The 27,226-nt window shown below is 46.1% G+C and overlaps 1 protein-coding gene across 1 annotated transcript in view; it reads right to left on the bottom strand.

Annotated features, from left to right (window-relative positions):
• PHF12 (PHD finger protein 12) overlaps positions 1-27,226 on the bottom strand; it is a 158,942-nt gene that overhangs the window by 62,082 nt on the left and 69,634 nt on the right. Inside the window, exons 8-9 of the mRNA XM_082246246.1 lie at positions 26,886-27,044; positions 17,802-18,549 (exon numbers count right to left, since the gene is read on the bottom strand). Coding sequence (XP_082102372.1) covers positions 17,802-18,549; positions 26,886-27,044 — 907 coding nt within the window. The remainder of the gene's footprint in view (positions 1-17,801; positions 18,550-26,885; positions 27,045-27,226) is intronic.

Here is a 27,226-nt window from a genome sequence, read left to right as displayed (position 1 = left end):
ACAGGGTGGACTGGGACCCAGAAGGGCCCGCCACCGCTAAGGTGGGATCAGGGGTGAAATTTGCTCCAGGGACCACCAGGACAAAAGTAGAAAGAAGAAAAAAAAAAAAACAAACACTGCTTAGTGACACCGCCGCTGCACTAGTGGCACTACAGGTGAGAGCAGGGAGAGGGAGATCCTCAGGGCACCCACAACTCACCACCCCCGGTCAGCACAGAGCAGAGCGCTGGATGCTGTACACAATGCAGCGATCAGAGAGAAAGAGGAAGTTGAGTCAGCACTAGAGGTCCACTGCCAGTCACCACCCCCAAGGCTCCAAAAACATGGCCGCCGCTTTATTCAATGGGAAACCAAGAAAATGGCCACTGGACTACACAAACATGGCCCATGTATATACAGCCAGCCATCCACGACTAAATGGCGGCTCCACGTGGTGCCCACATGGCTCCCAGGAACCCATAGGGGACACCAAGGACATATTTACAGTAAAAGGGGGGCCCTGGCAGAAGCCCCCGCCAGGACAACTCGTGCACTAGGGGCCCCCATCGCCGGCTCGACACCCCCCGGCAATCGTGGACACGTATGGCCACCTCCGGGGGGGGGGGAGTCGGGGGGAGATGGTGTGGGTAGATAGGGGGTGGTCCACAGGTCCCGACTGTCCCAAGGAGGGGCCCACATCCACCCCAACAGGCCACCTGGGAAAGGGGGACACTACTTACCATACCATGGAATCAGGTGGGCACTGCTCCAGGAAAACCGCCTCTCCATCTGAATGGGGGTGCTGAGGTCTGCACACGCTCGCTGGCCGGACTGGGAAGACCGTAAGGATCTAGAAATCTAGAATATCCAGTCCGTTGCCCAATCCAGCAGTTGATTGTAGTTCTCACAGGAACAGAAAATAACAAAAAAAATAAAAATAAAAAAAAAAAGGAAAAAAAAATGCTAGGACCAGATATCCCAGCAAGGAACTAAAGTAGGTCCTTACTCCTGACTAGGCAGAAAAAAACTGAATGCCTATAGCAGGAAGTGGGAGTATACTCCCTGGGACTGTCCCATAGGTGTGGTAAAGCTTTTCCCTGTCTAGTGTCCTACTCCTGTAGGGGGCAGCATAACCCGATAATCAAGAAGATTCTGGAGCTGTGTCCGTCAATGAACAGAAGAGAAAATAAGATTTTTGTAAGATCTTACCATAAAATCTTTTTCTCTGATGTCCATTGACAGACGCAGCCTCATCTTCATGGGCTGTGTGGCTTATTCTGCCACCTGCAGTAGTCTAGGCAGTACATTAGTACAAAGTTTTAGCATATACACGCCCACGGGGCTGTTCCTACAGACATAACCCTCAGACACAGCCTAGCACATCAGTTTAGTTGCAAGCAGTGAAGTCAGAGAAAGATTTTACGGTAAGATCTTACAAAAATCTTATTTTCTCCATCATCCATTGACAGACGCAGCCTCATCTTCATGAGCTGTGTGGGACGTCCCAAAGCAGTATTAGGCATGAGGGGTGGGAAATAGCAACCAGAAAGGAAGGCTAAACCTAGCCAACTGGGTAAAATGAAGCTCAACCAAAACAACAAAAGCTCACCCAGGTAAAAGACCCCTAAGAGAATAAGAAAAAAAAACATTCTCTTATGAAAAACAACAGCCTTCAAAACCTTGTGGCCAAAAGAGGCATCCAAAGAAGCCAACAAATCCACCTTGTAAATTTTGGTAAAGGTGTGCACACACGACCAAGTCACTGCCTTACAAACTTGTGCAACTGAGGCTTGATGCCGAAAAGCCCAAGAAGCACTCAGCGCTCTGGTAGAATGAGCCTTCACAAGGAAAGGAGGAAGCTGACCCTTGAGTGAATAAGCCTGAACAACCGTCTGCCTGATCCATCTCAAAATGGTCGCAGCGGATGCAGCCAAACCTTTGCGAGGACCTTTGCGAGCGAATTTTCTGGTCCAACGACCAAGGATCTCTGTTCCTTGAATAAGGATATTCTGGCGAAATGGATCGAGTGAGACTGAGCAAACGGGACTGCTTCAAAGGTTGAAACCATCAGACCCAGGGCCTGCATGCAAGCCTGCAAGGACGACTGATCGGTCTCCCATCAGCAACTTGACTTTTTGCAGCTTCTGAAGTTTGTCCAGGGGGAGGAAGACCCTCGCCAGAGCAGAGGCAAGAGTCTGCCCCCCCCAAAAAAAAGTGGCCCATACTGAAGGAGTCAGAGCAGATTTTTGGAAATTGATCGTCCACCCAAATTCCTGAAGGGTCTGAAGCATGATAGAGACGTTGCCCAGCAGATCTGAACTGATCTGCTCGCAACAGGAGATCGTCCAGATATCTCACAACTGAGATACCTCGCTGACGTAACAAGGCCAGCACTGGGGCCAGGACCTTGGTAAATACTCTGGGAGCCGAGGCGAGACCAAAGTGTAACGCCACAAATTGAAAGCGCTCCTCTGCCACCGCAAAGCGGAGGAATCGTTGGGTGTCCCTCGAAAATGGGGACTTCCAGCTTTCAGATTTTGAAAAGATCCCCCAAACTATACATTTTCTGAAAGCACATAACCTGTAAAATAAAAAGGCGCTACTGATATTTTTTTGCCCCACAATACTTGCGTAATCGCTTATCAGGTCGCTATTTTTACTGAAAAAAAAAAATCCTTTATTTTGCACATAAAAACCACAACATCACCTATGTGCTACTGGCCATAATATCAATGTTTTATGAGTTTGCTTTCCTCTGTTATTATTATTATTATTATTATGATTTCCTTTCCCTGTTTGTTACTATTTGAAATAATCTTAATAAAAACTATTTAACAAGAAAACCACAACATAAATTCCAAAATTCCTGCTAAATTCCTACTAAGGCCTCAGCCAAGGGGGGTGTGCTACATCGTATGCCCATGGAGGGCTGTGTTCACCCACACGGGGATGCACAGGTGTTCCGTGCATCCCTGTGCAGGCAATCCTGTTCATGTCAACTGGGATGCAGAGGCTGCAAAGACAGAAAGCAACATAAGGGTTTTTTTGTGCAAGTGGATCCCCGTGTGGCTGCCCTGCAACACAGCTATGACCATGAGCTTATAGCAGGGTCCAGAATCTGGGGGCTGCATTTTGAGGGGAATCCCAAGGCTTTTTATCATTTTGGCGTGGGGCTCCCTTAAAAATCCATACCAGACCCAGCCTCCACGCCGTTTTCTCAAATTTAATTGCTGACAATTCTTTGGTTTATATTCAGCTGTCAATGGGGAATCCGCTCACAGCTGTTAAGTCATCGGTTAAGAATGCGATGGCCGGCTTCCCAGCCCGCTCCTTGACCAGCCAATAGTTAAAGGCGCTGGTGGCCGCCCACTCCTAAAATGCACATATGAACTGTATCGGAAAATCGTGCCTGAAATGCTGAACTGCTTTGAGAAAATCGCAGTGAAAAAAACGGACCTGAAACGCGCAACACACATGCGTAAACCCTGACTTCTGTAAAAACTGATGTCCCTCCTTCCTGTAGGGGAGGGATTGTAGCTCATACATTTCTCTAGGCAAAGAAAGGTTTGCTTTAAAGTGCACCAAAACAAAAATATGCTGCAGCTTACCAGTCCTTACTGTGGACAAGTGGACGTTGCATACTTTTTTTTTTTTAGCCTAAGAACATTTAACAAGTTTGGAAAATACCTGTTGAACCCTGAGCCAAACACACAGCATAAACAATTTTCTGTTTTTAGCTTCTTAAAGAGGTTGTAAACCGTCACATACAGGTGCATCTCATAAAATTTGAATTTCATCAAAAAGTTAAATTGAGTAATTTAATTCAAAAAGCGAAACCTATATTTTATATAGATACGCTACACAGAGTGATAGATTTCAAGCATTGATTTTAATGATTATGGTTTACAGCTGGTGAAAACCCAAAGTTAGATTACATAAGACAAATTGTAAAAAAAAAAAAAAAAAAAAAAAATAAAGATTTTTAATACAGAAATGTTGGCTTACTGAAAAGTTCATATACAGTACAGTATGCACTATTTGGTCGGGGATCCTTTTTGCATGAATTACTGCATCAATGCGGCGTGGCATGGAGGTGATCAGCCTGTGGCACTGCTGAGGTGTTATGGAAGCCCAGGTGTCTTTGATAGCGGCCTTCCGCTCGTCTGCTTTGTTAGGCTTCTCATCTTCCTCTTGACAATACCCCACAGATTCTCTATTGAGTTTAGGTCAGACGAGCTTGCTGGCCAATCAAGCACAGTGATAGCATGATCATGAACCAGGTATTGGTACTTTTGGCAGTGTGGGCAAGTGCCAAGTCCTGCTGCAAAAGTAAATCTGCATTTCCATAAAGCTGGTCAGCAGACGGAAGCATGAAGTGCTCTAGAGTTTCCTAATAGAGGGCTGCACTGACTTTGGACTTGATAAAACACAGTGGACCAACACCAGCAGATGACACGGCTGCCAAACTCATCACTGAATGTGGAAAATGTTACATTTCATTTGGAAATCAAGGCCCCAGAGTCTGGGAGAAGAGTGGAAAGGCACAGAATCCAAGGTGCATGAGGTCCAGTGTGAAGTTTTCAAAGTCAGTGATGATTTGGGGAGCCATGTCATCTGCTGGTGTTGGTTCACTGCTTTATCAAGTCCAAAGTCAGCGCAGACCTTTAGGCCTCTTGCACGATACTTCTGTTTGAGCATCTACTTTTTCAGACTTTTTTTTGGTAGGCATTTGCTCGTATTTTCGCGCATATGCAGTCTCAAATTTTTGCGTGCAATATGTAAAATGGACAATTGTGCGCAATCACCTATGAGGCGTAAATTACTGACCACAAATGCAGGATTTTTCTATTGTGTGTAGAGGGTAAAGGCTCGTGCTGGTCTGAAGGATGCAGGATTTTTCTATTTTTTGTTTTACTGAAGAATGCACAATGCTTGTTTATGCGCCTGTATGAATAGGCACATTACAATTAATGTGCTGTATTTTATGTCAGTTAAAAAAACATCTTTTTCAAGCTGCAGTGTGCCAGAGACCTTACCAGGAAATTCTAGAGCACTTCATGCTGCCCTCTGCTGACCAGCTTTACGGAGATGCTGAATTCATTTTGCAGTGGGACCTGGCACCTACCCACACTGCCAAAGTACCAATACCTAGTTTAACCCCTTCATACCTAAGTAGGGATGATCGAACGGTTCGGGTCCACCATCGGTTCGGCCCGAACATTGGGTGTTCGAGGTTCGGCCGAATTTAGAACTTTTTGCCCAAAAAGTTCGGAATTCGGCAACCAGAACCGACCAAAATGCAATGCTTCAGGAAATGGGCTTTAAAAGCCCGTGATTGGACCAGAACCATTAGCAAAAGCCAATTGAGGGGGCAGGAGAATGCTAGGAATGTGATTGAAGTGACTAGGGGGTCCCTAGACCAATCATTAGTGAATACGCCCCCCAGTATATAAGATCGCCCCCGCCAAATTCCTAGCATTCTTGTACGGGACATGGAAGAGAGTGGAATGCTGTTCTGTTCTAATGTGTTACAAAGTGTCATTTAGCTATTTTTAGTGTGAGGAAAGGGATATCTAGTTATATAGATGTAGTTAGAGTGCTCCTTTACACTTAAGTTAGCTTCAAAAATTTAGTTTCTGTAGGGAAAGTGTTAAGTGTAAAGGGACCGTAGTGTAGTGTAGGGTTAACTGACAGTGACTGCTATGGAAGGGTGACAAAACCCTTCCATAGCAGGGTGACCGCTATAGAGAAATGATCATTTCTCTGAGTTGATTCGGGACAGGAATATGGCTTCTCACCAGCCAAGCATTTTTCATGCTGCAGGGGCTGCCACTGCCAGTGCTTTTTTGAGGACATGTTTGATGTCAGACATGACATCTGAACATCTGTATAGGGGGTATATATACACATATATGTCTGTATATATACCCCTAAACATATATAGGTGTGATAGTAGCAGAAATATATGCTTGCGCTAATGAAATCATTTACAGTAATATATTTCTGCTACTATCACACCTATATATGGCTAGGTGTCTATATACATATAATTATGTGTGTATATAACACTATACACAAGTTCAGATGTTTTGCCTGCCTCAAAAGAACCCCAAAAAATGCCAAAAACGCTAGCGTCAAAAAAAAAAAAAAAAAAAATGCCCAGGTGTGTTTTTGCTGGCATTTTTTGGAGGCAGGCAAAACATCAGAACTTGTGCACAGTACCACTATACACAAGTTCAGATGTTTTTCCTTACTGCAAAGAACCCAAAAAAATGCCTGCTTTGAAACCGGCAAGGTGTGAAAACCGAGAAGAGAAGCCAACCCCCTGAGCTGAAAGTGTTCTAATACAAACAATCTTTTTTTTTTATGGTTCTGGACATGCTACAGAGCTGAAACTTCACATGTACACTTTTTAGACCCCCCAGATACGAAATCCAAAGTAAAAATCTTTTTTTTTTTTTTTATTTTTCAATAATTGGCTTTTTTATCAAAAATGACAATTTTTAAGAACTTTTTTTGTGTGATTTTGTGTCTGGGGGGTCTAAAAGGTGTACCTGCGAAGTTTCAGCTCTGTAGCATGTCCAGAACCAGAAAAAAAGATCATATAGGTGTAAAAGGAGGGTCCCACATCCCTGTTCTACTGAAAAATTATCTTTTTTTTTTTCATGGTTCTGGACATGCTACAGAGCTGAAACTTCACATGTACACTTTTTAGACCCCCCAGATACTAAATCGAAAGTCAAAATCAAAAAAATCTCTTTTTTTTCAATAATTGGCTTTTTTATCAAAAATGACACTTAAGAACTTTTTTTGTGTGATTAATAGTTAATGGGGCATGACCCAGAACCCTAGGGACTTTTTAGGGACATTTATTGGGTTTTAGGGCTTAAAAATGGTGTTTTTTGATTACCGAAGTTCGGGTCCCATTGATTTCAATGGGGTTCTGAAATCCAGGCCGAACTTTCGGGAAGTTCGGATGTTCTGGCCGAACCGAACTTTTCAAAAGTACGATCATCCCTATACCTAAGCCTTTTTTTGACACTTGTTGCTTACAAGTTAAAATCTGCTTTTTTATGCTAGAAAATTACTTAAACCATTATATATATATATATATATATATATATATATATATATATATACATACACACACATATATACATATATATACATATATATATACATACATACACACACACATACAATTTTAGCAGAGAACAAAATGGTGATAGTTGCAATATTTTATGTCACAATGAATTTGAGCAGCGGTCTTTCAAATGCAATTTGTTGGGAAGAAATAAGATTCCATTAATTAAAAAAAAAACAAAAAAAAAAAACGTAGTTAGCCCAACTTGTTTTGTATAATGTGAAAGAGGTTATGCTGAGTAAATGGATATCAAACATGTCATGCTTTAAAATTGTGCACACTTGTGGAATGGCGACAAACTACGGTATTAAAAAATCTCCATAGGCGACAAACATTTTTACCAGTTATCGGTTTAGAGTTACAGAGGACATCTAGTGCTAGAATTATTGCTCTCGCTCGAACGATCGTGGAGATACCTCACGTGTGGTTTGAACACTGTTTACATTTGAGGGCGCGACTTACGTATGCTTTCGCTTCTGCGCATGAGCATGGAGGGTTAGGCTGCTTTAGAGCCAGTTCACATTAGCGCGACTTGTCAGGCGACTTGTCAGCCTAACAAGTCGTGCTCCCTCGCGGTCCATTGACCGCTACAGGACCTGTTCTAATAGGAGCGACACAAGTCGCTCCGACTTAGAAAAAGGGTCCTGTACTATTTCGGGGCGACCTCGGAGCGATTTGCATAGACTTCTATTATGTGAAGTCCCTGCAAGTTGCTCCGAAGTCGTGGTGCAATGTAATGCACAAGTCGCCCCCGAAGTAGTAAGGAGTCGTGTCGCCTCAGTGTGAACCAACTCTAAGGCCCCATGCACACGGGGCGTTAGAAAAAACGTACGTCAAAGTTAGTTCTGACGCCGGAAAAAGCAGCTGTAAAAACGTGCTTTCAGTAGCTTTTTCCATTGGCGTTATTGCACGTTTTGCCACGTTGCTTTTAGCAGCGTTTTTTTTTCTTCCATTCAAAATCAATGGTTCCCTATGGGAGCCTATTGATTTGAATGGAGGTCGCACCGCAACACCGCAAGTCGGATCCGACTTGCGGGGTGACGTGCGCTGTGGGAATCTTGAGGGGGAACTCCACGCCAAAATGTGAAAAAAACGGCGTGGGGTCCCCCCCCAAGGTTCCAAACCAGGCCCTTCGGGTCTGTTATGGAATTTGAGGGTAGCCCCATGCCGAAAAAACGGCGTGGGGTCCCCCCCAAAATCCATACCAGACCCTTATCCGAGCATGCAGCCTGGCAGGCCAGGAAAGGGGAGGGGACGAGCGAGCGGCCCCACCCCCCCTGGACCACACCAGGCCACATGCCCTCAACATGGGGGGGTGTTGGTGCTTTGGGGCAGGGGGAGCTCTGCACCCCCCACCTCAAAGCACCTTGCCCCCATGTTGATGAGGACAAGGGCCTCATCCCCACAACCCTGGCCGGTGGTTGTGGGGGTCTGCGGGCAGGGGGCTCATCGGAATCTGGAAGCACCCTTTAACAAGGGGGCCCCCCAGATCCCGGACCCCCTCCCTATGTGAATGGGTATGGGGTACACTGTACCCCTACCCATTCACCCCATAAAAGGCAGTGTATGGAAATAACGACAAGAGACGTTTTGGAAGGTTTATTAAAAATCTTCATCCGACTCTTCTTGTCTTCTCCTCTCCGGGGTCTTCTCCGGGGTCTTCTGCTCTTTTGCTGTCCGCCCTTCTTGTCTTCTCCTCTCCGGGGTCTTCTGCTCTTTTGCTGTCCGCCCTTCTTGTCTTCTCCTCTCCGGGGTCTTCTGCTCTTTTGCTGTCCCCCTCTTCTTGTGTTCTTCTCTCCGGGGTCTTCTGCTGTCCCCTCTTCTGCTGTCCCCCTCTTCTTTTCTTCTCCTCTTCGGTCTTCTGCTCTTTAGCTGTCGGCTGTCGGCTGTCTTCTTCCTCCGGTCCTTCTCCTCCGACGTCTCCGCTGATTATGCCTATCTCCGGTCTCTTCAGCTTATTATATAGCCATTAGGGGCGTGGCCCCGATGACGTCACCGGGAGGCCCCGCCCCCTCATGTCACATATGACGTCATATGTGACATGAGGGGGCGGGGCCTCCCGATGACGTCATCGGGGCCACGCCCCTAATGGCTATATAATAAGCTGAAGAGACCGGAGATAGGCATAATCAGCGGAGACGTCGGAGGAGGAGGACCGGAGGAAGAAGACAGCCGACAGCCGACAGCAAAAGAGCAGAAGACCGGAGAGGAGAAGAAAAGAAGAGAGGACAGCAGAAGAGGGGACAGCAGAAGACCCCGGAGAGAAGAACACAAGAAGAGGGGGACAGCAAAAGAGCAGAAGACCCCGGAGAGGAGAAGACAAGAAGGGCGGACAGCAAAAGAGCAGAAGACCCCGGAGAAGACCCCGGAGAGGAGAAGACAAGAAGAGTCGGATGAAGATTTTTAATAAACTTTCCAAAACGTCTCTTGTCGTTATTTCCATACACTGCCTTTTATGGGGTGAATGGGTAGGGGTACAGTGTACCCCATACCCATTCACATAGGGAGGGGGTCCGGGATCTGGGGGGCCCCCTTGTTAAAGGGTGCTTCCAGATTCCGATGAGCCCCCTGCCCGCAGACCCCCACAACCACCGGCCAGGGTTGTGGGGATGAGGCCCTTGTCCTCATCAACATGGGGGCAAGGTGCTTTGAGGTGGGGGGTGCAGAGCTCCCCCTGCCCCAAAGCACCAACACCCCCCCATGTTGAGGGCATGTGGCCTGGTGTGGTCCAGGGGGGGTGGGGCCGCTCGCTCGTCCCCTCCCCTTTCCTGGCCTGCCAGGCTGCATGCTCGGATAAGGGTCTGGTATGGATTTTGGGGGTGACCCCACGCCGTTTTTTCGGCATGGGGCTACCCTCAAATTCCATAACAGACCCGAAGGGCCTGGTTTGGAACCTTGGGGGGGGACCCCACGCCATTTTTTTCACATTTTGGCGTGGAGTTCCCCCTCAAGATTCCCACAGCGCAAGTCACCCCGCAAGTCGGATCCGACTTGCGGTGTTGCGGTGCGACCTCCATTCAAATCAATAGGCTCCCATAGGGAACCATTGATTTTGAATGGAAGAAAAAAAAACGTATAACGTGGCTTAACGCACGTTAAGCAACGTTATAGCAAAGTTATTCAGCTTTTAGCAGCGTCAGGCGTTTTTAACGCTGTAACGCTGGTCCTCAGAACGCGCAGGTGGTGGGTTCTTGTTGCAGCCTAAAAACGCCTAAGCCACTTACAGCTCAAAAACGTCTGAGTGTGCATGAGGCCATAGAATAACATGGAGAGGCGTTTTTAGGCTGCAAAAAGAAAACGCCTGACGCTGCTTACAGCAGCGTTAAAAACGTCCCGTGTGCATGGGGCCTAAAAAAAAAATGTTTTCCTTTTTTTTTATTGTATCTTTTTAATTTTTCATCACTTTAAATGCTGTAACAAGGAATGTAAACATCCCTTGTAACAGTAATAGGCAGTGACAGGTATTCTTTACGGAGGGATCTGGGGTCTATAAGACCCCCAAAATCCCTCCTTTGCACTTAAAAGCATTCAAAAATGCCAAGTTTGGCTGTTTTGAATACGGTTATTTTTTTCTTTTTTTTTTTTTTAATCTGGTGCCTTTAGGCTCCATTCACACCTGGGCGTTTGAGTGTTTTTCAGCTCCAAAAACGCTAAAAAAAAAAAAAACGTTCCAAAACACCCAACAAGTAAAAAAAACCTCATTCATTTAATTGGCCCCTGTTCACATCTGAGCGTTTTTCAAAACGCCTGTAGCTGAAAAAAGTACATGAGCTTTTTGGGCTGATTACCAGCGTTTTTGATAGATGTCAATGCCTGCCTCCAAAAACGCCTGAAAATCGCGGTAAAAAACACGGTAAAACGCTACGCTCAAGTGTTAATGCAGCCTTAAGGCTTCAGTAACCGTAAATTAAGTCGTGGCATCGCAGACCCGATCAAAGCCAATTCCGGCTTTGTTCCGGCTGGGCGGTGGAGGGAGATGTCCCCTCCCGCTGCTTGTGATAACGGACGAGCGGCTACTTAGCCCCGGTTCACACTAGGGCGACCTGTGAGGCGACCTGGTCGCCTCACAGGTCGCCTCCCATAGGGAAGTTACGGACCCGTTCTAATAGGAGCGACACAAGTCGCTCCGACCTAGAAAAAGGGTCCGGAGCTTCTTTGGGGCGACCAGGAAGCGACCGCCATAGACTTCTCGGAGGTCGCCCCTGAAAGTAGCGTCGCGCCAGTGTGAACCGGCGCTTAGCCATATCGGTTGTTATCACAAGAGAGCCGACTGTCCACTCTAATAAACGGTACCAAGGTGATGTTTTCAGCTGCAGGCATCACTCTAGTACAAAGAAAATCAAACAGTGTTGCGTCAAAACTAAACAGTAACAAAATTGTGAATAATGGTGTACATCAGGGCTCAAAATTTAAAGTCCTGAGCTACTAGCCAGGCATTAAGGGTTACTCGCCACCAGTTGCCCCACCCAACTCCTACCCTGCCCCGCCCCTAAACACGCCCTCAAATTCTCATAAAATTACACTGTTAAATGTTTTTGCATTAATGCAGAAGTTACAAAAATAAATATTAACAACGTTTTCAGTGCCCATCAGTGCAGCCTAATCAGTGCCCATCAAGGGTCTGGAACCCCCAAATCCCCCTCCTAGTACCCCCCCCCCCCAAATTTCACCTCCTAGAACAAATCCTAACCGTCAAATCCTCCCCCCATCTAAATTTTCCCCCTAGCACAAAAAACCCCCATTATTCCTACTGGCACAACCCCCCCCCCCCCCAAATACCCCTTTTTTAACAGCCCCAAGACTTCCTGTTCTGGCACAAATCCATCCCCCCACCCCATTCCAATAATCTCTATAAGGACGATCCCCAAATCCCCACTCCTGGCACAAATCCTCACCCCCCCCCAGCACGAATCACTCCTCCTAGCACCCTCCCCCCCAATTCCCCTGCTAGAAGAAATCTTATATTGTCACCTCTCAAATTCCCCATCCCAGCACAACCCCCCTCCCCCCCCCATATCGATCCCACTTAGAAGTAATCATCTTCTCCCCACTCCTCCTAGTACAAATACTTTTTGGGGGATTGTCCCTGGGGGGGGGGGGGGGGGTTGGAATAAGAATTTGTAGCATGAGGGGTGGGGAGAAGAGGATTACTTCTAGGTGGGATCAATATGGGAGGGGGGTTGTGCTAAGAGGGGGGGGGGGACTGTGCTGAGATGGGGGGTTGTGCTAGGAGGGGGGGATTGTGCTGAGATGGGGGGTTGTGCTAGGAGGGGGAGAGACTGTGCTGAGATAAGGGGGTTTTGCTAGGAGGGGGGATTGTGCTGAGATAAGGGGGTTTTGCTAGGAGGGGGGATTGTGCTGAGATAAGGGGGCTTTGCTAGGAGGGGGGATTGTGCTAGGAGAGGGGGGGGAATTATGCTGAGATGGGGGGGGGGGTTGTGCTAGGAGGGGGGGGGGGGACTGTGCTGAGATAAGGGGGTTTTGCTAGGAGGGGGGGATTGTGCTGAGATGGGGGGGTTGTGCTGAGATGGGAATTTGGGAGGTGACAGGATAAGATTTGTACCCCAGTGTAGTTCTCCCTTTCCTCCAGCATGCAGACCTCAGATACAGCGCGGCACATCGCTCTGTGATCCTCCTCTTCATATGTCAGAGCGGAGGAGAAGCCTATTCCTATAGCTTTGCACAGACAGCTGGCGGGAGAGATGCGGCTGCAGAAGCAGAAGGGGAAGAAGATTGCGGCTCAGGAATGACACTGGATGTCAGATGGGACTATACAGAGTTTGTTACCCGCCCCCTTTCCACAATGCTTGCTTTGACTCGGAGGACAGGGGATAACAAACTCTGTATAGTCCGGATCTAACATCCAGTGTCATTCCTGAGCCGCAATCTTCTTCCCCTTCTGCAGCCGCATCTCTCCCGCCAGCTGTCCATGCAAAGCTTTAGGAATTAATTGTCTTCTCCTCCGCTCCACCTCCACTCTGACTCTTTAAGGGGAGAAGAAGTCCCGATCTGATGTCTGCTATACTGACAGGAGTGTGAAGCCCGGCAAGAAGAGAGAGAGAGAGAGAGCACATCCCGCTCTCTCCTGTCACTAGTCACAGAAACACTCCTGGCAGCGCCCCCTCCACCTCCCATGACGCAGACACCCAGGGCAGCCATCCATCCATCCATCCCACCCTCCCTTGTACCGGCTCTGGGTGAGATGATCAGCTTGACCCCCTCCATCAGTACTGCTGGCCAGATAATGTCGGAGCGGCGGATCATCCCGCTCAGCTTTAATTGTAATTGCCGGGCGCTCGCCGACATACACAGTCCCGTCTCCTAGCCCGGCTCATTTGATAGATGTCACACGTCCTGGTTGGCCAGGTGTTCTGTCTATCAAAGAAGCCGGGCTAGGAGACGGGACTGTGTATGTCGGCGAGCGCCCGGCAATTACAATTAAAGCTGTTACAGCGGGATGATCCGCCGCTGACATTATCCAATCCTTCGGCCGGCTTTCCTCTCCTCTCTTCCCCTGACAGTAGCTCGCCCTACATAATTTTCCACTCGCAAAATGCGAGTAGGCAAGTGGAAAATTTGAGGGCGAAGAATGTCTCCAGTGCTTCACACCACAGTGAATGTGTTCACCAACCCTTCACCAGTAAATTTGGCCTCTAGCCCTAGAGGCGGAGCCTGCATGCCTGACGTCATATCTGCGAGGCGAGCATCCTGAACTGCTGTAACCGATATTTTTTATGCTGTCTTGAATACCTGATCATGTAAGTGCATTCTAAATAAACATTTACCCTGTTAACCGTACGGAGAGCACTAGATTTTTGTCTATCTCCTTATGTATGCACCTGATCGAATTGGACCCGAGTGAAGTCCCAAACTTCCCTATGTAGTGTTATCTTGCACATACCCTAATTGAGGGAACAAGCTGACTTAAGGCCCGTACACACGTACCGATCGTCGGCATACAAACGTCGGCGGACGAAAGATCTGCCGATTGTACGCGTGTTAGTATGGTGCCTCCGACAGCTGTCTGCGCACAATCCGCGGACAAAAGTCTTTCTTGCAAACATGAAAATTTTTGTCTGCGGACACCAGAACGGACGATTGTTCGCCTGTCAGTACAGAATTCGGCCGACAGACCGCAGATTTGCAAGACTGGGCATGCTCAGAAAATTAAAAACACAGGGAAAGTTAACCATTACATGACATCACTTCTGCAGTCAGCTGAAGTCTGCAGACAAAATTCTTGTGCTGTCTTTGCACTTTTCAACAGACACCGACATCCCGGGGAGAAAAGACGAACATTTGTATGCCGACGATCGGTACGTGTGTACGGGGCTTTAGACCCTTGGTGACTCGGGGGTCTAAGTGCGGTGAGAGGCCAAATTTACTGGAGAAAGGTTGGTGAACACATTCACGGTGGTGTGATGTACTGGAGACTTTCTTCACTTGATTGGAGTGTTGGACTTTTGTTATTCACTTTTATGTACACCATTATTCACAATTTTGTTACTGTTTAGGTTCGGCGCAACACTGTTTGATTTTCTTTATGCTTTGATTGTGTGGTGTGGACACAGTCGGTGTGTGTGCCGCCAGTCACTTAAGTCATAATTATATATTTTTGATATAACACTATTTTTCGCATATATATTTTGTGGCACAATATATTATTTTTGCATAGAATTGGTTATATTGATTCTTACACAATATAATTTTGCACATTTTATATGTTGCACCATTTTTTGCGCTGATATTTTTTCAGTGTTACTGTTTTATCACTCTAGTACAACCCCTTGAAGCTGAAGGATGCAAATTTGCGTTATGTCATAGTTAAGGGGTTAATGATCATGGTATCACTGTGCTTGATTGGCCAGGAAACTTGCCTGACCTAAAACCCATAGAAAATCTTTGGGGTATTTAAAAAGGAAGATAAGACACCAGACCCAACAATGCAGACGAGCTGAAAGCCACCATGAAAGCAACCTGGGCTTCCACAACACCTCAGCAGTGCCACAGGCTGATCACCTCCATGCCACACCGCATTGATGCAGTATATCATAAAAGGAGCCCCGACCAAGTATTGAGTGCATAGTTACTATACTGTACATGGACACACTTTTCAGTAAGCCAACATTTCTGGATTAAAAATGTTTTTTTTCTTCTTTTTAATTGGTCCTATGTAATATTCTAATTTTCTGAGATACTGAATTTTGGGTTTTCACTAGCTGTAAGCTATAATCATCAAAATTAAAAGAAATGCTTGAAATATATCACTGTGTATAACGCATCTATATAAAATACATGAGTTTCACTTTTTAAACAACTACTGAAAACAAAAAAAAAAATAACTAAACTTTTTGAAGATATTCCAATCTTATGAGATGCATCTAAATACCCAGTGAAGTGACTGGCCCCCTTCATATGCTTGCGCCTGTATCTGTAGTCCTCCTCTACATGTGTTCACATTCCAAGACAGGGTGAAAAAAGCTGAATTACACACTGCAGAGCTCAGAGAGTTGATTGGAGGAAAGGGACACACCCTCCTTTACGCAGTACACAGGAACAGAGCTAGAGCTGTCAACCACTGGCTGTGCTCTGAAGATTCCTCACCAGTCAACTTTTTTCTCTTGGTTTCAGGAAAAACGTGATAGAAGTGACACACAGAGGAATGGGGCAGCAGACCGAAATGACATGACATATTTCATGTTCGATAAAAAAAAAATATATATATATATATATATATATATATATATATATATATATATATATATATATATATATATATACATATACACACATATATATATATATATATATATATATATATATATATATATACACACACACACACACACACACACACACACAGTAAACCCCCCTCCATTGCGGGGGTTACGTTTCGGACCCAGGCGCGAAAAGTGAAAATCCGCGAAATAGAAAAACCCTATTAAAATGCATTGTAGACATGTTTTTGTTTACTGTCACTGTACGTGTAAAAGCATTTTAACGGTCTTTAAACACACTTTTAAAACAATAGAAACTCATTTAACCACATAAAATATACTGAGAGACATAGCAAGAGCTATGGAAAACACAAAAATATTTCATTTTTAATGATTTATATAGTAAAATAACACTACAAAAAAAAAAAAAAAAAAAAAAAAACCGCAATGTACTGGGACCGCAAAAACAACCGCGATGGAGTGGGGGTTTACTGTGTATATGTATATATATATATATATATATATATATGAGAGCGAAGTATGTCTCATGTCGTGCAGGCTGCTGGAATCTGCAGATATCTTCATGGCTTCCTGTGGATGACCTAATGGTATGAAGGGGGTAATAGCTTTGTCTACATGTTTATGTGCTGTGAAAAAGCACTACCTATGAGGACCCATCCTTTCCTACCTTACATAGTCTGGTTGAAGAAAAAAAAGACAAGTCCTTCTAGTTCAAACAATAACCACTTACTTTATAGAGCTGCCTCCTTGATTTAGAAGTTCTTAGATAACTTTTGTGAATGGGGGTGAGGATCCTGTGACTCCATCTTGTTTTACATATCTGATAGCTTCAGACTGACCGGCTGAGTTTTAAGCCATTAACCCCCACTTTACTGTATAATGGGATAACATTGAGAAAACCATGGCAATAAGATCCCCTCAAAGGGTCAGTTACAACCAGCAGAAAGATTAGCAAATAGAAAACATTGTCAAAAATCAGTACAATCGTATACAAGACGCTAGGGACCCAGGCTATTGGGTTGAGGTTCTGCCAGCACCTTTTTCCAAAACTCTTCATGAGGAGAATATAAAATAAAAAAAAATAAAAAATCTGGCAACATGTTTTCAACATAAAAACATACTAAGTGTCTATTCACACTTGTGCGACCTAAGAATGTGTGATTTTTGACAAGTCCTTTATTAAAAAAATCAAAAAATTAATTCCCCCGGTGTAGATCCACCCACCGCTAACCCGGGGAAAAAACCCTCCAGTCTCGACGAAGACTCCAGCTGTCTAACAGCTCCTAAATAACGAAGGGGTGGAGCCACAATGATGTCACCTGATGGCCCCTTAGGTATTTAGGAACTTGCAGACAGTGGGAGCCTTTGTCAGGACCAGAGGTTTTTTATTTTTTCGGGTTGGCAGTGTCAGCGGGCACCGTGACTGAAAATGGAACTACAGCAGGGGACATTATTCAGTTTTTTAAATAAAGGAATTGTCAAAGATTGCCCGTTTTTTTTTTTTTACACATTTTTTTTGGGGAGGTGGGGGGGGGGGGGGGGGTGTGGTTGCCCCCTTACTAAAGGTTCCAGATCCTGATAAGCCCCCCACAACTACAGGTCAGGGATGTGGGGGGGAAGAGAACCTTGTCCCCATTAATATAGGGAACCCCCCTCAGTATTTTTTTAACTGCCGGCATTCATGTATATCATGCAGGTGCGACTTTTATGTGACCTTTGCGGGTTTACATTTAAGTCTATGGCCCTCAAGTCACATGCAAATCGGACTAAAAGAGTACAGGAATTACTTTAAAGTCACACAGATATGGACGGAACTCATTGGGAAACATGGGGTGCGACCTATGCGATATCAAAGTCTAAAGGCGTATGACAAGTCACACAAGTGTGAATGGGGCCTGATAGTTAACTACAACAGAAAGTTAGAGCATACTGTAACATACCTGCAGTTGGAGCTGCTGCACAAAGTCTGGAGGCACCAGGAGCTGCAGATGTGAGATCAACACTGACCGCCTGTGGAGGAGTAAGTGCCCTTGTGCCAGAAAGCGGTGACCCCATGGGTCTCGAGTCATGCTGACTGAGCAGAGGTCCAGGTTGCATATGGGCAGGTTTTCGTGACAAAGTGCTTGAAAGCTCTGGACTGGAACAGGAATTTGGAGGTGTGATAGGAGGTACAGGAAGTCTTTGAGCGCAAAGTGCCGATCCTGTTGTGCTCTCTGTCTTCATAACGTGGTTTGGGAGTACAGTTGCTGTGGGCGGAGTTCCTGATCTAGGCCGTGTTGGTCGCTGGGGAAGTACAGAAATAGTAGCACTAGTTCCAATTAGCCTTTGGTGCTCAGTCAATTGTTCCGTGGGGCTTGGGCTAACACTGAAAGTATGTGGCCCATTAGTTTTAGATTCTGATGTGGAAGGTCCATTTGAGGCACCACAGCTGGTGGAGAGGCGCGATTTTCCCACAAAAGGACATTCTTCATGCAAAGCTGTAGCCTGACTGCTAGGACACAGTTCTAAAGATGAAGGACACTGGGGCTTTCCATCATCGTGCTGGTGAGAGTTGGAAACGGAACCATCAGGTGCAATAAGTGGTTTGATATCCAACGAATCAATTTCATCTGACACCCAGGATGGCATCTGCTTAGCAGACAAGTATTTCAATATGCTGCACTGAAGTGCAACCACACTACGGAGCCACTAAAGATTCAAAACAAAACCCAAAACATTTGAATTAAAAGCCACGAATAAATCTCCCACCATTTAGGAATCACAGACAACATATGGTTAATGGAGGATGAGACAACTTGTGGCTCTTAGCAGTAACAATAACCATGGCAGAGAAATACCAAAAGTCAGGTAGCCAACAAGCCTAAACATTACAGCTGGTATCCCTATTGTTCACTGTATGCGTGTGTTCCGTTTCCTACACTGGACTTAGTGGCTCCTCAACTGTACATTAAAAGAAGCTGGTGCTTAGAGAAATACAAATAATTAACACATCACTGGGCATTCAGGGCAAATATGCAGTCTTTGAAGTGAGAGTTCCTAACTACAGCCACTCAAAGTAATGAAGCCAGAGAATCAGAAAGCCAGCAAAGACATTAACATTTTTAGGAGGTCAGGCAATGGCAGTCTCCACATCTTTCTAAACACGGGTTTTAAGTTTATCCATTCTTAGCTATTTCACTTAAGACACTGGGCTGAAAACACATTTTGTAAAAGGACTCAAAAAGGATAAGTTCAGCTTCGGGAACATGTTACATGTTCCAAACATTTTTAGGGTGGAACATGTAACATGTTCCCTCTCCTGCAGTGGCTCGACGATACGAGCCCTCTGAGCACAGGGAGATGTTCCCCGTACCCTGTACCAGCCGTCACATCATTCATTCACATAATTACAAGTAGAGACAGCCTTTGCGGTTCTCGGCTTGTAGTTCTCAATGAATTACCATGGAGCTGTGTAGTTCACCGAATCTTCCTGTCAGTGTGAAACTGCCTGCCCGTACGAGGAGACAGATACACTGACAAGTCAGCAGGAGTCCTGCATGTCATCCGCGATCTGTTACCGCATTACATGCTGTTCATACTCCGTCACTATGGGATTTGTTTTCTGTATTCTGCAAAAAACCTGGTTGATCCTGCTGCTCTCCATCTCCCCATTCTGTACATGTCCCCAATTCAGCTAGGGATTTTGCAGAGTAGTGTTGGCATGCTCAGTTTTCAACAAGTTTTTATACTGAGCATTTTCTACCTATCACATATGAGTAGCTCACATGTTACTATAGAGTCACACATGCGGGCGCACACACAGTGGTAAATGACAGCCCACTCCCCTCCCCCATGCCCACTAACTAGCTAAACACAATGGGGGCAGGATATTACATGCAGATTGATGGCAGCTTCCTCTAAGACAACGGCTGTGACTGGCAGAAATGCACCCACACCAAATTTTGCCAAAATAAAACAAAACAGCCTTTTGGAGTACAGAGTAAAAATATTAATCAAACTGTTTTAAATTGAGCTAATATATATATCTATCTCAATTTAAAACAGTTTGATTTATATTTACTCTGTACTCCAAAAGGCTGTTTTGTAATTTTGAACATGTGACCAGCAGCAGAAGACCAGAAGCTACTCCTGCCTATGTTACTCTGCAGACAGGTTGGGAATAAGTTGGTCATGTGACAGATGTACATCGATTAGGAAGAAAGGTACTTCAGGTACTTCATTTTTTCTTTTTTTTTTTTTTAAACTACAATTAGTGCCATCATCTATATACAGAAATAGAAGCAACATTGCAAGTTAAACAGTGTGTGTTAGTATCACTTTAAGCAAACTTAAGAAAAACGTGTGATAATTTCAGTATGGCTAAGCTTAACCACTAAAGTTCCCAGGTCTTTTCCCCCCTGAAATCTCCTCAAGTACAATAGTATTAAGTTGCCCCAATGTATTATACATTATTCTGTTTGGGACAGATCGGGCTTTAATTTGGTAGTAAATTTGGATACATATACATTTCCTTTTTTTAGGTCTTTTATTGGGAACAGTAAAAAGAAAAAAAAAAAAAGATTTTTGTCTTACCATAAAATTCCATTTCTCTGAGGTTCACTGACGGACACATCTCCAAGTCTTCTTAGACCCTTGGGCTTATGATGCTCTCTCTTCAGGAGTAGGACTAGGAGGAAACAATTTTGGCTATGCCCCTAAGGCAGTCCCAGGGGGTATATCATCACTTCCTGCTATAGGACTTCAGTTTGCAAAAAGCAGTAACAGAAGAATACATAACGCAACAGAGGGGCAAGTGCTGTGTCTGTCAGTGAACCTCAGAGAAAAGGATTTTACGGTAAGTCCCAAAGCAGCGTAAATCTGAGGGAGTGGGAAAAAAACACAGCAATACATAGAATTCCCAACAAGGGCTAAACATAGCCAACCAGGTAAAGCAAGAGCTCAGCCAAGAACTGGAGCTCACCACCAGGAAAAAAAATACACCCTCAAGAGGCAAAACTTTGTGGCCAAACGCAGCATCCGAAGATGCAAGTACATCTACCTTATAAAACACTGTGAATGTATACAGACCACGTAGCCGCCTTGCACACCTGAACCACCGTCGCCTGATGACGGAAGGCCCAGTCGGCACTAAGCACCCTCGTAGAATTTTCCTCGACAGGGAAAGGAGGAACCCAACCCTTAATGGACTAGACCTGCACCACCGTCTGCCTGATCCATCTGGAAATGGTCGCATCCAGCCTGTCCCTTACGAGGTCCATCCGTAAGAACAAAAAGAATCAGATTTTTTAATCGACTCAGTCGCCGCCAGGTACACCCTAATTGCCCAAACTACATCTAGGGAGTGTAGAGCAATTTCTTTAGGGTGTTTCAGCTTAGGACAAAAAGGAAAACACAATATTTTCATTCAAATGAAACCCAGAGACAACCTTAGGAAGGAACGCCCGACAGGGTCATAACACCACTTTGTCCTGTGAATCTCCAGGTAAGGCGACCGACAGGACAATTCAGCCAATTGCCAAGGTGGAAATCTGGCCCTTGGTGCCCAGAGCCAAACGTTGATCTACACCTAGTTGTAGAAACTCAACAGGCTAGACACAGAAAAGAACAGGGAGAAACTCCCCCCTGAGACTCACACCAAGTCATGTACTCCTTCCAAACTCGATGATAAACCTTCCTAGAAGTAGATTTCTTAGCTTTCAACAGTGTAGGAATCACCGACTCCAACAGCCCTCTGTGTCCTTCAGAACATGGCTTTCAACAGCCAGGCCGTTAAAGCCAGCGACTATAAAGCAGGATAGAAGATTGGTCCCTGAGACAGAAGATCTTCCTCGAGAGGAAGTTTCCAAGGAACGTCTATTACCAGCCTTACAAGGTCTGCATACCAAGACCGGCGAGGCCAGTCTGGTGCCACCAGAATGTCTGGAATCCTTTCCACCTCGATTCTGCGTAACAGTCTTAACAGAAGTTGTATTGGAGGAAAAGCATAACTCAGACGATAATGACCCCAGGGGGCCACCAGGGCATCTGCGGCGTCAGCCAGAGGATCCCGAGACCTTGACACGAACCTCTGCACCTTCCTGTTAAGACGGGAGGCCAACAGGTCCACATCGGTAGTCTTCCACCGGAGACAGTTGACGAAACACCTCCGGATTGAGACCATTCTCCCTGATCCAACGTCTGCCGACAGTCTGCTTGCTAATTCTCTACTCCCTGGATTGTGCACAGCAGAGAGGGCCGGAAAATATCGTTCTGCCCACCTTAGGATGCCAGCTACTTCCTGGGCCACCAGGGCACTTCTTGTGCCCCCTTGATTGACATATGCCACAGCTATAGCATTGTTCGAGTGTATCCTCACCGGGTATCCCTGCAGACAATCTGTCCACTGGGACAGACAAGGCCCAAACGCCTGAATCTCCAGGATGTTGATCGGCAGACTGGACTCCTCTCGAGTTCAAACACCTTGAGCCGAGTATACTTCAAGACACCTCCCCACCCGGACAGAATGGCATCCGTGGAAATCACTGTCCAATACAGGGGAAGAAAGGCTTTCCCGAGGTGAAGCGCCAGAGAGCGGAGCCACCATATCAGACCCTCTCCTACTCCGGCTCAACAGGATCAGATTGTCTAGCGACTGCAGATCCTGGTTCCATTTGGCAAGAATCTCGCTTTGCAGAGGTCTGGTATGGAACTGAGCAAACAGAGCCACCTCAAAGGTGGAGACCATTAGACCCAGCACTTGCATGCAAGCCCCGAGCGACGACTGACGGTTGGACAACAGGAGCCAAATCGCACCCTGCAATTACATTTGTTTCGCCTGTGGAAGAAACACCCTGGCCGAGGCTGAATCCAGCGTCCGATCCAAGTAGTTCAGTTTGGTGGACGGAGTCAGAGCGGATTTCTGAAAATTCAGTGCCCAATCCAAACTATTGTAGAGTTCGCACAGTAATGTCCAGATCGATTTCTAGAGCCGATGAAGACTCTGCACACAGAAGCAGATGGTCTAGGTAGCCTAGTACCACAATCCCCCTTAGCTGGAGCAAAGCTAACACCGGGGCCAACACTTTTGTGAACACCTGAGGAGCTGAAGCGATACCAAAGGATAACGCCACGAATTGATAGTGCTCCTCGCCCACAGCAAAGCGAAGAAAATGCTGGTGCCCAACATATATTGGAATATGAAGGTAAGCGTCCTTGATATCGATCGAGGCCAAAAGATTCCCTTGATGAAGGAATGCCACTACCGTGCGAATGGACTCCATCCGAAATTTCGCAACCCACAAGAAGTGGTTCAGAGCCTTGAGAGCGAAGATCGGGCAGATCTTGCCTTCCTTCCTGGGAAAGGTAAACAGATTTGAATAAAAACATTGAAAACGTTCCAACTCTTGAACCGCCACAATGACTCCTTGTGCTGAAAACTCCTGCACTGCCCCGTAGAAGCCCTGCAGCCGATCGTGAGACAGGCGTAAGTTGGAAGAAAAGCACCTTACCAGAAGCAAGGACTGAAACTCGATCTTGTAACTGAACCAACTCGTTGACCCATTTGTCCAGAATAAAGCAGGGCCTACAGGTCCGGAAAGTAACAAAGACGTCCCCCCACCCCAAATATGGGTGAGGGCGCCCCTTCAAGCTAAGGAAGGCTTGTCTACAGAATCAACAGGGCCTGCTTTTGACTTACCATTCCAGGGTCTCTTGGAGCCGCCTGCGAAAGTACGGGTGGATCTTAAACTCTTTTCCTATGATTCAGTCAGACGAAAGGGCTGCTTGTGAGCCGAGAAAAAAAGGACCGCGTTTGCGACGAGTTTTCTTGCCCCTAGCAACCTGCGGAAGTAAAGTACTCTTACCTCCCATAAGACCCTTAATGATCTCCTCCATAGAGGCACAGAACAAACGTCACCTACAAAAAGGTAGATCAGTCAGCACCTTTTTAGGAGCCTGGTCAGCCAACCAGTACTTCAACCAAATCATGTGGCGAAGGATCACAGCCATCACAGATACTCTGCCAGCCAAAGAGGCCGCATACAAAGATGCATCACAAATTTACTGTAGCCCCTAAATCAACTGATCCACCAGCCCAGGAGGATGTTGATTCCCTTCCAGATCCTGGCGTAACTTTTTTTCCCATTCCGTTAAGGTCTGGGATACCAAGGTGATAGCAAACACCGGCCTCAAAATTTAACCTGCCACGGTGAAAAGGTATCAAACCAGAGCCTCAGGTCTATAGTCCACAGGATCCTTAAAGGATGGAGAATCCTCAGCCGTTAAAAGTGTGGCATTATTTAACCTGGAAACCTGAGAGTTCACCGCCAGCTTCTTCAGGAGATACTCTTCAAAAGGGATATCTCCTAACAAAACGCTTAGGTATTCCAACCATGCGTTTTGGGGATCCCAATTGACTAGCGTGAATCTCATCAAAGTAGGCAGGAAAGGTGAACACCTTAGTCACCTTGGAAGATCTGCGGGTGCCCAACTGCACCGGCGTCGCAGACTTAAGCCCCGTACACACGTTCGAACGATCGGCCGTCTTTTGTCCAGTGTTTTGTTGGTTGAAATGTGCTCTAGACTGCACACGAATTTTGTCGGCCAACAACAACCAACTGCAGAAGTGATGTCATGTTCTGGTCTACTTTCTGTGCGTTTTTTCTTCTCTGAGCATGCCCAGTCTTGCTCATCTGGCTTTTGTCGGCCGAAATCTGTACTGACGGCCAACAAAGAACGGCCGATTGTTCGTCAAACAAAAATTTTATAGCCTGCACACCAGATTTTGTTCGGCCGTAAAGTCGCAGTCGGTTGTTGGAAGCATCAAACTAACAAGCCAACAATCGGCCGATCGGACGTTGGCCGAATATTTACGGCCGACAATTGGTACGTGTGTACGGGGCTTTAGCATCAGCTAAGTCCTCCAACTTTAAAGTTTCCAGCACCTGATAAAATCAGAGCCTCCACCAGCGCCTTTTCATGTGCTGCTACAGTGGAAGAGGATTCATCCTCACTGTTAGAGCATTCAGTGTGTGGACGCAGACCCAGTGGGTTGATTCGCGTCTGCAGGGGCAAAATCCACTTTTAGACTGTAAGGAGGCAGAGGATACAGGTGAGGGGGGGGGGGGGGGGGGGGTGGCGCTTCTTGCTAGACCGCCTTTGCAGGGCTATATCAACCTTTGACACAAGTGACTGCAGGGCCGCCGTCATGGCGGCCAGGGCAGACTGAGACCCAGAGGGTCCCGCAGCTTCAAATAGTGGGTCAGGTGGTGATAAAGGTTCCAGGGGCTCCTTGGTTAAAATCTGAGCCGCACTGTGCACAAGAGAAAGTTTATTTTTTGTAAGAACCCCCCCCCCCCGCACACTGCTACTGCTGAGGTGCCACAAGGATCAGCACACCAGAGGTGCTGTCTATAGCAGAGAAAGGACTGTATACCCACAGGGACTCACCACCATACACCCAGAGCTGGATCCAAAGCGCCAAACTGCCTGCCATGCTGCGATCAGAACGGAAGAGCTGTCACTAGAGGCCCCTGTTGCACGTCACCACACTTGACTTAAACTCCAAAAACATGGCTGCTGGACTACACAAAAAAAAAAAAAAAAGGCTGCCGAGGCTGAACACAGCCATCCAGGGCAAATTGGCAGGACCTGGGACCCCATGAAATTTGTAGCCCACCAGGGAGGAGTCCCCCAGGGACCAGATGGCCGCCTCGCAAACCTGGACAACTGATGCCCGTTGACAGAAGGCTCCGGAGGCACTAAGCGCCCTAGTAGAATGTGCATTGACAAGGAAAGGAGGAACCCGACCCTTGAGAGAATAGGCCTGCACCACCGTCTGCCTGATTCATCTGGAAACTGTCGCAGCAGATACGGCCTGCCCCTTATGAGAACCATCCGTAAGGACAAAGGAATCTGATTTGCGGATTGACTCAGTCGCCATCAAATACACCCTGATAGCCCGGACCACATCCAGGGAAAGTAACACAATTTCTTTAGGATGTTTAGGTTTAGGACACAACGAAGGCAACACATTGTCTTCATTTAATTGGAAACCCGAGACGACCCTAGGAAGGAATGACTGACAGGGACGTAGTACCACTTAGTCCCTATGAACCACCAGGTAAGGCGACCGACAGGACAACGCAGCCAGCTCCGACACCCTGCTTAGAGAAGTAATAGCCACCAAGAAGGCAATCTTCTGTAACACAGTAAGCAGAGGAAGTTCACGAATATTTAAAAAAAAAAAAAAAAATTCTGTTTAAAAAGGAAAAAAAACTAGGACCAAAGATCCAGCAGGGAACTAGGTCCTTACTCCTGACTAGGCAGAAAAAAATTGAAGTCCTATAACAGGAAGTGAAGTATACCCTGATAGGACTGCCCTACGGGCGTAGTCTATTTTTTTCCCACATAGTGTCCTACTCCTGTAAGGGGAAGCATAACCCAAGGGTCAAAGAAGATATGGATCTGTGTCCGTCAATGAACAAAAGAGAAATCCTATTTTCTCTTTCGTTCATTGACGGACACAGCTCCTGTTATTCTTGACCATTGGGATGTCCCAAAGCAGTGTCAAACATGAGGGGTGGGAAACTGCAAAAAAATTCCCAAGGCTAAAACAGTAGCCAACCATGCGACATTAATATTTCTCTAACCCAGCCCCACATGCTGACTGATTTCCCAATCAATGCTGTTTAGCATGGATGGGGAAACCTCCCCTGCTAGGCACTGTATTCTGATAGCAGCTTCAATTTCAGAATACCTGAACAGTGACTACACATGACTGGCTGCAGTCACGGTTAGGCCAAAATTTTTCTGCCTGGCTCTTATTTGCAGAGCTGGGTAAAGCCGAAATGGCGATTAGCCACAGGTTAAATTTAATTTGCTTCAGCAGGAATCAGCCAAAATTTGAGCAGCACAAGTTTTGTCGCAAGGCAGGAGTGCACAAGAAAGAATTTCTCTAGAATGTATTGGTCTTCCCTTTAGCAATGTTTCATGAAGTGTGATCAAGACAGTGATTGTTGAAAATAGCCATAATACCATATACAAACCTCTTGTTGCTCTGCTTGGTTAGCTAAGTGCTCAGAGTGCAGTAGGTGCTTCTGGGACTCATCAGGTACACCATTACAGATAAGCTCCCCATCACGTATGCCAGCAGGAGGTATTAGCTCTGGAGGTGCCTGATACTGTGCCTTGATAGCTTCTGGTACCTAAGGTAGTAAGTGCAGGATACAGTTAGAGGAGGCGGGGGGTCATCACATATTAAATACATACAGTCTCCAAGAAGAATACAAAAAGAAAAAAAATGGATGAGCGAGTGCTGAAGGTTTAAAATTTACAGTTTGATCCAACAACTAAAAACACTGGATATGCAAAATTCTTTCCAGCAACT

The sequence above is a fragment of the Pelophylax lessonae genome (genome assembly GCF_965119305.1).
Source record: "Pelophylax lessonae genome assembly, chromosome: 2".
Lineage (NCBI taxonomy): Eukaryota > Metazoa > Chordata > Amphibia > Anura > Ranidae > Pelophylax > Pelophylax lessonae.
This window is presented reverse-complemented; position numbering and strand designations above follow the sequence as displayed.